Raw genomic sequence first — 9,530 nt, forward strand, 5'->3', positions numbered from 1 at the left:
ATCTAGGAAACACCATGGAAAACATTCATGAGGAGCCAGGAAAAGAGGTGGAATCAGCACTGAGGAACTGCACAGGGAGAGCATATATAGGAGAGAACAAAGACTGGACTAATGAGCTGACAGGGAATAGGTGTGGATGGAAGCTAGAAGGACGCCAAAGGGAAAGGAAACAAACACAAGGGGGCAACGGAGAGTAACTCAAATACAAGAAACTAAAAATAAACTTAAACAGAGGGCAGAACCCTGACACATTTCATGCACAACACTGAACCGCCCCAAATCATAGTGTTATCATCTACGGTATAGACTGCTGGTTTACTGATTTTTAAGACATATCTAGCAATTATTTTCCTCTAAACACAGCAGGTTGAGTTTATATCAAAGAGCTTTATTTTGGTCTAATCTGATCATGGCACAGTGCTATATGTGGATCATTTACCTTTGGGATCTTTAAATCAGTGTGTAGTTTCTGCATTCTTATTCATCCTACATTATTTGTGCGTTAAAGCCACGTGGAGCTTTGGAGAACGCATTGAAGGGACACGCTAGCAGCATCAGAACGATCCACAGGGAGCAGGTGGTTCCCCTGGAGCAAGCAATGGTAAGCAACCAAACCTGGACTTCTTGAATACATAGAGACGACTCCTTTTACATCTCTAATTTCACTTTAAACTATGCAGTTAGATAAAAGCTTAAAAAAGGAGCGAGTTGCACACTGATATTGTTTATATTAAAGAGCTACAGTGCATTTCAGTCACAGCTTGTTTTTACATTATTAAATCTTCTAAGTTTCTTTTAACTTCTTCTTCCTTCTCCTCTTGCGCTCTTTGGTAAAAGAAATATGTCAGAGCGCGGGTAAGCTGCTGCGAGGTGTTTTCTGTCTGTGTTTGTGCTGTGATAACGTGGGTCATATGTTCCAGTGACAATACCAACATTTTTAAGCTCTGGGTGACACCCAGCTGTTTAGGTGTGCCTTTATTAATAAAAGAAATCTTTAAACGTTTTGGGTTTTTGTGTCCTCCTGCAGAGCACCCTCAGCCAGAGCATCAAACTGCTGCAGAGGACATCCAACGACCTGCCTGTGGGTAAAACTGTCAGCATAAGAGCAGTTTATGCTGGAATGAGTTGATTGTGCTCAGATGAGCTGAGTTCCTCTTTGTGTCTCAGATGAAAGTCACAAACATTCTGAGTGCCATTGATGCAGCGGAGTACCTCATAACTCACAATGCTTCACATGTTGTTAAACAGGTAAAGAAAACAGCAACTTGCAAATAAGAACATGCTTAGTATGAAGTGATTTGAATTTAGCACCCAGATCTGTGTGTCATTTGCTTTAAAAGTCTGTTTTTGTTTATTTTTAATTTACCAGTTGTTGCCAATATCACTCTTTTTCATAACAAAATTGTCTATTTTTTTGCTGTAATGGTGAATTTTTTTTCTTTATATTTTGTTTCTTAAGAAACAGACTTTCTTTTCACTTAACAATTACTTAGATGGGCTTTCTGAAGATCTTTAAAGGTTGCTCTTTGAATGAAGAGAAATGTGAACGGCTTTAGATCCTTAAGAGATGGTAGAAGTGGACATTTGAAGAAAAACAGAGGTGTCAGACCTCAAAAACAAAACTACCTGACATTTCTTTTGGAATGTCTTCATTGCTAAAGCACTGTTTGTAGTTTATCAGAAAATGCAGCTAGATCATAACATGTAAACTGAATGATGGGACAGTTTCTGATGATGAAGTATTGTAACACATTCAGCAAGAATCTCAGGTGTTTCCATAATGTTGGAGATGCACTGCTTCAGGTAAATAATTTCATGCTGAATGCTCAGAGTGAAGGACATGGTGAAGAAGCAGGCTCTTAGATGTCAGAGATTTTCTAAATATTTATTTGACCTCTTGGGGGCACTAAGGCATTCACAGTTGAACTAAAATGGCCAGGAACCTATTTCGAATAGACAAACAACAATTCAGTGATATGGCAAAAAGTAGCTGACTCTTTCTCTACTCAACAGCATTCTTTGAATTTTAGACCTTTGACATTTGAATTAGAGCAATTCCGGCTCCCATCGATTGTCGTTTCAATTCTTTTAAGGAGAAGATTCATAGAGTTTGTTATAAATGAGCTGGCGAACCAGATTTCTGGCTGGATGAACTAGTCTGAACTTCCCAATGAAATGGAATTCCATGAACATCTAGCTTTGTGTAAACATTTTTATAAATGATCACTGTTCTTTCATCCAGTATATCAATCTCAAACCTATGAACTGTAACATAATGTCACAGTAACATTTTCCTGTGGAGCTTTTTGTTTGAAAACATAATTAAAACACATTTTCATATATCTAATTTCTGATGTTACCGATGCTTATGCCGTATATGACTATTATTTTATTTACCTGATTGTGGCTGTGACACTAAGCTGAGAGTCTGAGCTGAAGGAAAAAGCAGCACAGCAGGAAGGCATCCTGACAGAGTTTATATTGTTTTATGGACCAATAAACAATCACATATCATACTAATTTTCATTGTATCATATGAAAGAGATTCCAAATTAACTGTAATAATCAACAGATTAAGTTATTTTAAAAATTATTCATAAGTTCAGCAGATCTAGGTTTAAATGCTTTTCACTCTATCCAGAATGCGTAGGAAACAAGGTGGCTCCATTCTCCCTGCAGAAGTTGTTCTACGAATTTAGATTTAGAACTGATTCCCTCAGGAAACCAGGATGACTCCGGCAGATATCCAACTGGTCACATTTATGTTTGACTTTAAGCCACCCTTATGAAGGCTGCAGCACAAGCAGATGGTTGCGCAGACACTACTGGGCATTCTTCTTCGCTAATATTAGGTAGCTTCTATTTCTAGTTGACGGAGTGGGCGTCAAAACTAGGAATAAAAATAATGAAAAGATATATCAATTCTCTCTGAACAAAAAAAGACACTGGCACATCATAGGAAATACGTGTGCTTAATATACTTTGTTTTCTAAAAGGGATTTAACTTCAGTTCATTTTCAGATAGGACTTTAATGTTATGAGCAGACACAGTCTGGAAGTAGCTTGTTCTGTTTTCTGTAATGTTCTGAAGGAACACTGGCTCATTTTTTAAGCTCATGTTTTTATTCCTAAACAGTTTGTTGGTACAAGTGGAGCATCTCAATAATTACACATTTGTTTAAACATTTAGCATTTGGTTGTAAAAGGTTGGGAAAGCAGCATCAATAGAAAAACTGCAGAAGGTCTAGAGCTGTTGATCAAGCCCTCTTTAAAGATAAAGAAATGTCTGACTCTTTGAAAGCAAAATATGAATTCAGAGGGGTCGCTCAGGTCTGTTTAGAAACAAGAAAAGGAAATCTCTCTTTGTCATAATTTAAGCCTTCTTAAAATGTTATATTTCTATTCTCTGCTGAACCATTATTAAACCTCTGGTTTAATTACATCCTTTTATCTAAAAGAATGTTTTTACTGAAGTCTGTCATTTCTAACATGGTTCTCTGCTGGTCTGCAGGAGACCAAGGCCTTTGTGCAGAGCCTTGTGAGTTACTTCAAGCAGTACACTGAATGGGTTAAAAACTCGGTGAGTATTTTACAAATCATTTCAAAGATGTATGTTTGCTTTTTTATTGATTGAGTCTAGATGGGGGGAAAATGCACAAAGGCCCACTGTTCACATTAAAGTGGCCTTACTGTATAGACAGGGTTCTAATGACTTCCTGGAGTTTATTTAGATGTTATGCTGTTGGCCAGAAGCAGCCACTCCAGGAATTTCCCGGGACATTTCATCTGTTGATTTAAGTTGGTTTCTCCAGGAACAGCAACTTCCAGCAATACCCTGGGACTCAACAATGTTCATATTGTGTGTCCTTATCCCCCTGCAGCTAACAGCAGAGGTAGCCCAGTGTAAACCCATCAGCAACATGGTGGACAGCATGGAGATCGTGGCATGCAGCTTCATCATCGACTCAGTGGTAATTACTCATTGTGGATCTTTCTGTGTGTGCTCACAGTAACTCTGACTGATCGCTTTCAAGATGATGCAAAGTTAAATTTGACCCTTTTTCCATTAGTTATAAAACTAAGAAAATTAAGTATAAGGAAGTTATCATTCAGAATTTTTGAAACATGTTCCTTTAAGAGGGTAGTGCAGTAACAAGTATAAGGTTTAAAGCATTACTTTTCCTTTTATGCTTAAAGTAGTTTTAAAATGGTACTTTTACACTTTTATTTGAGTAAGAAGCTGAAGTTTATACTCCAAGTTCTAAATGTTTTGAAACAGTAGAATGTATACTTCTACTTGAGTAAGAAACATTTATACTTTTGACACCTCTGGTAACATTTGTTTTTACAGTGCTTATCATCTTAAAATCAAACTTCAGTTTTTGTAAAGTAATTTAAAAAAATCCACTTTGGGAGTTCGTTATTAATTTATGTTTGTTTTATACCTACATTTCAACAGTTTAACAATACACCTTTATTATTGCTGGTGGAGATTCTCAGACATCCAGGTCATAGTCATTCCAAAAAAGTAAAAAAAAACAATCCACTGGACTTTGTTTCCTTTGTTTTCAATTCAAAATTAATTTTCTTTTGAAAAATTCAATTCATTTTGAACTGAAAAAGCTTCCTGGATGGGAAACGAAATGTCTTCAAACTTTTTTAACATTTTTGGAACCTGTATTATTATTTAATTATTTATAATTTATTTATTTTTAAGAGTAAGTTAGTTATAAACCTCACTTAAGTTTAGGGTCACCAAGCCTCAGTAGCAGCCATCAGACTGTGCTTAACTTGCAGGAGGCATCTTGTGATCTCATCCAGAGCCGGCACGAGCCAACTGAGCTGTTGCTAAGGGACCATTGGAAGCTTCCTATAAATGCTAACGTTTTAACACATACCACATATCTTCAATTAACCTATCAGTTTGTTATCAATTATAATTTCCCTAGGTTGTCTCTCTGATCAACACCTTATAGTCAGAGCAGTCAGCTACTTTACCTTTAAAAAAGATTTGGATTTACAAACTCACATCTATATAACATACTTTTTTTCTTTTCCTTTTTCTAAAACTTAACATTTACATTGAATAGCTGCACACTGTGAGCATGTGAAGCTAAAGTTCTTTTTTTACAACTGATTCTGGTTTTGATTTATTGGCAGCTTCAGCAAAGCTAAATCAGTCAATTTTAAATTGGTAAGAATTCAAAATTCAGATTGAAAGAAATTGGTAATTTTTAGAAAGTTCAAACGTTAGTCTTCCTCGTTTGATGTTTGTATTAGCATAGAGCTGGTACAATCTAACGAAACAAGTTCCTTCTTTTCTCTGTGTTTGAGCTCAGTTTGTTCCTGAATACATTTTAAAGTTTATACATTTTAATATGTGAAAGAAAGAAAAAAAAATAAACAGGGAGAATCGCCTCCTGTTATCTTTTAGCTATAATAGAGGATCTGTGATGATCTGGGTTTTTCCTCTTGAATGCCATGGAATTAGATTAGATGTTTTCTTCACTTGTTTTCTATTTGGATATTTTTCTAGTGTAAAAGATATGGTTTATTTTAAAAGTTTTGCTACACTCATGAAAGATGTCAAGGGTCGTCCAAGTCCAGTTCTTAGCCTCTAATGTCCTGCTGCTTTTAGATGCAACCCAACACAAATGAATCATACAATAACTTATTAGCAGATCTCTGCAGAGCTAAATCTACCCCCAGCCATTTTATTTAATGCTATTAGGTACAATATTCATTAGAAGGTATAAACAAATAATTTCTTATTATTGTATTTCTAAGATGATAACTTTCTGATGAGCATACTGGAGCTTGTTAACCTAGAACCGCTCTGTTATCGGCCTGTTGGTGTCCTGCTGCAGGATTACCCCCACCTGATTCTTTCTTTGATGGAGCCCACAGCTTTACAAATCTACCTCTATAATTATGAATCTAAATAAATGCATATTTTAACTCAGCATTAAACCTAACAGTTTCGTGTTGTTGTTTTTCAGAACACATTTTGGATGGGTTTGGGAGCCTGCTGCATCCTTCTGATTCCCAGCATTATCTTTTCCATCAAACTGGCCAAATACTACAGACGGATGGACACAGAGGACGTCTTTGAAGAGTGAGTGCATCATTTTTTCTTGGACAGCTACAGATGGAAATATTTTCACTTCTGCTATCGGAGATTCAGAGCATTTTCAGCTCAAAACGAAACTAATCTGTCATATTTTCTGTCTCTTTCCATAATTCTTCTTCTTCTTGGATTTTCCTTTCATTCAATCCTGGTGTTTTCTCCAGATACTCTTACCCATGGCTTGTGGCACTCTAATTTCTTATAGCTTTACTTTTGCCTTTTTTGCCTTTCCCTTTTATCCCCGCATTTCTTAAGGGGATATTTTGGACCATATCACACCTTTCCTACCTATCTTGCCTGCTACTTCTCAGCATAAACTTTCTTTGGATGAATTCACGCTTTTTAGCATCAGGAGGGTGTTTCTGTTGTTGCTCTCATCTTCATCCCCCTCCATTTTGTGTTGCAGTAGGGCTAAAACACATAATCACGATAAACAGGTGTGTGATCACAGAGGAAACGTCGCCCCGCTCAGGTATGAGCTGTGCTCTATTTGAAACTCTGCTCGTCTGCATGCGGAAGGATTAATTGGTGAAGGGGATTTCATCTGTAGCCCAGAAAAAAAGTTTCAAAGAATATTACTTTAAAGACAGTAATAAGGACTTCCACATGTCCATGTGTGTGTTTAGCTCTCCCTATAATGAAACATTGACTTGGTTCCCTCGGGCCTCAGCTCCACCAAGTGAATGGTGACCTTCAGGAACGCTCTTCCTTATTAGAGGTATTTACAACCTGTGAAAACCTCCATCTAATGGTCACCTAACTTCACTAACCGCCCATCGGCCACTCAGCATCAAACCGTCTTCAGTTTGGTATCATTCTCCTGATGAGAAACATCACCTTTTTTATTTTTAATACCTACTCTCACCTTCTTGATCTGTTGTCTTTTCTTAAAGATTGCAGTGAAAAGATAAATAAAAACTGGTCCATCTGACTCGCATACATCAACACCGCTCCATGATGCAACATCAGTTAAATCTCAGAGAGTAATGTGCCAATTTCTTCCAAGCAGCCAGATATAAGTAATGACCTTATTAAGTAGATAAGTCAGAGAAAATTAGGCATCTTTCATTTATTTAAAATTAGTAAAGTTGACAATTGGATGCATTTTAAAGTCACCTCTCCTAAATATTTCATGCTTGTTAAACCAGCCTATCTTTAGTATTTGTTTAGGATTTTACTAAAGAATTAGACACAACAAGCCTTTAAAAGTGGTTCCTTGATAATTTGCCTTTTTGCGTCCCTCAAAGTTTAGATGATAAAAACAAAAACTTAAAAAATGTCCAGCCTGAAAAAGGTGGAAAAAGCGAATCTTTAAATAAGTTTATTAAGCAGGGAGCACACCCCACATGAGGAAATAATGGTTTGTTTAAGAAATGCAGTAACACCGGTGGTTGGTCAATCCTTACAACATCCCTACAATAAGGTTCACTGAAGCGTTGACGATATTCATACCAATTGCTTCCCTTGGGTGCAATTATGACTTTGAATCAGAGACTTTCTCTTACCAAGCCTGCTAAGTGGGAAAGATAAGAAAACATTCTATTGAAAGCAGATATAGCTGATCCCCATATATGAGGAAAGGGCTAAAAAAGAAAATGACTGCTTGCATAATGGCTGTATTTAGACTCAGAACAATGATGGAATGTTTAAACCAACTAGAACTGAACAAGCGTGGCTGGAATGTTTATTTCGTCACCACACACAGGAAGCAGAATAGAAATGAACTGAAAAAAACTCTTTGTGCAGCCAAAAGTGACTCCTCAGGAAAAACAATACTTTTTAAAAAAGGTTTATTTTAAAGGTTTACAGATTACCAAATGAAAGATACATATAAGAATCAACAAGAGGTTCTATCAAACTGAAATAAATAATGATGTATAGTGATGATTAAATTAAAATAAACAATGATTTAGTAAAAAAAACTAATGAATGAAGATGAAAAGTAGCAGACAGAGAGAGTAGGAGAATTCAAAAATGAGGAAACAAGCTTGGAGTCTTGGTATTTATTCTGATCAGAAAACACCTAAAAGAGCTTGTCAGCCTCGTAAAACAATGAAGGAAATCATTTTTGGCCTCATTCTGAGCACTAACAAAAAAGAGGTTTCCAGCCAATGTTAAAAAAGTTAAAATTTGAGGTGTTTTTGCACAATGCACCGTGTTTGATTTGATGTCTTCTCCTCCGCAGTGGGCAGGAGAGCTGGAACTGATCTGTCCTGGAAAGGTGAGTTCTCACTTTTTAAACTTACATATTCTTCTTAGTAATGGAGAATATAACAAATTGCTCCCTTTCTTGTCCTTTTTCCAGGATTGCTGGGATTTTTTTCAGCTTATTGATCCATTGAAGATAAGAAAAGCCAAGAATCAGGAACACTCCTTATCTTGTTTAAACAGATCTCAGATGGCAGCCATCTGCAAACCTATAAAATCCTCTCTTGATCGCTCCAGCGTCCTTCTAGCTATCCATGCTGTAGAAATCCCTCAGTTCCTGCATATCAACACTGACTTGTAAAGAATGAAATTCTATGTACATCAGTTCAACCACAACAACTGAGATGTACATTTTTTTTACACTTTCAAAACTTTTGAAAGTTTTATATATCTTTTATTTTTGGTTTTATATAATGTTAGTGTTGTTTTTTTTGTAGATTTATTGTTTGGTTGTTTTTTTCTCTCTGGGTATTTGTATCATAGCTTAAATTATTTTTGGATGATTGACTGCGTAGATTTTTAGGAGAAAATATAAAAAAATCACAGTCAGGCCAATAGTTTCGGTAAATAATTAGACACTTTTGTGTTTAATTAGCACAAAATAACAAATAATTGTAATATTCTACGTAAATATTAGAAGTATAACCAGATATTGGCTTTATGAGAACTATGTTTGATCCAGAGCTTTAACTTTTCTTTCAGTCACCACGAATGTCTGCATAAAAATGCATTTCAATTAAATGTACTTGTTTGCCAGACAAAAGCTTAACATTTCCACCACTGTGCTTTCCAAGTGAAGGTACATTACAGATAACAGATAAACTGAGACTATGTATTTTATTTGAGATAATTTAAAACAATTTAAATGGTTTAAAGATTTCTGTTCTGTTCTAAACACATTCATTCAGTTTTTGTGTTTTTCAATTTTGGACATCTCTTCTCTCAGCTAACCCTGTCAGGATCCACAAATTGGATTCCCAGAATATTAAACTATGCCTTTAAATACTAAATAAGATCATTGGCAGCTTCAGAGTTGATCTAATACCAAACAATACAGTCAGCTTTTTAGCATACTCATATGCTAAGGACAGCTAACACATAAAGTTAGCACAGCAAGCTTTTGCTAGACCATGTTGCCATGACAACAGAGGTCTAGGGACCAAAGAAATTATGAATTTTGTTCAGAAATTGCAGA

The 9,530-nt window shown here is 36.0% G+C and overlaps 1 protein-coding gene across 2 annotated transcripts in view; it reads left to right on the plus strand.

Annotated features, from left to right (window-relative positions):
* The window catches only part of prom1 (prominin 1), a 41,971-nt gene extending 33,669 nt beyond the window's left edge, over positions 1–8,302 (plus strand). The window contains exons 20-27 of one of the 2 annotated variants that reach the window (XM_015383852.1): positions 509–601; positions 1,028–1,081; positions 1,168–1,248; positions 3,512–3,580; positions 3,882–3,971; positions 6,000–6,115; positions 6,534–6,599; positions 6,754–8,302. In XM_015383852.1, coding sequence (XP_015239338.1) covers positions 509–601; positions 1,028–1,081; positions 1,168–1,248; positions 3,512–3,580; positions 3,882–3,971; positions 6,000–6,115; positions 6,534–6,599; positions 6,754–6,817 — 633 coding nt within the window. In that variant the 3' untranslated portion in view covers positions 6,818–8,302. The remainder of the gene's footprint in view (positions 1–508; positions 602–1,027; positions 1,082–1,167; positions 1,249–3,511; positions 3,581–3,881; positions 3,972–5,999; positions 6,116–6,533; positions 6,600–6,753) is intronic. The other variant, XM_015383853.1, reaches the window with a different exon arrangement.
* The last annotated feature ends 1,228 nt before the right edge of the window (positions 8,303–9,530 follow it).

This window comes from Cyprinodon variegatus, unplaced genomic scaffold, assembly GCF_000732505.1.
Source record: "Cyprinodon variegatus isolate N-32 unplaced genomic scaffold, C_variegatus-1.0 Scaffold296, whole genome shotgun sequence".
NCBI lineage: Eukaryota > Metazoa > Chordata > Actinopteri > Cyprinodontiformes > Cyprinodontidae > Cyprinodon > Cyprinodon variegatus.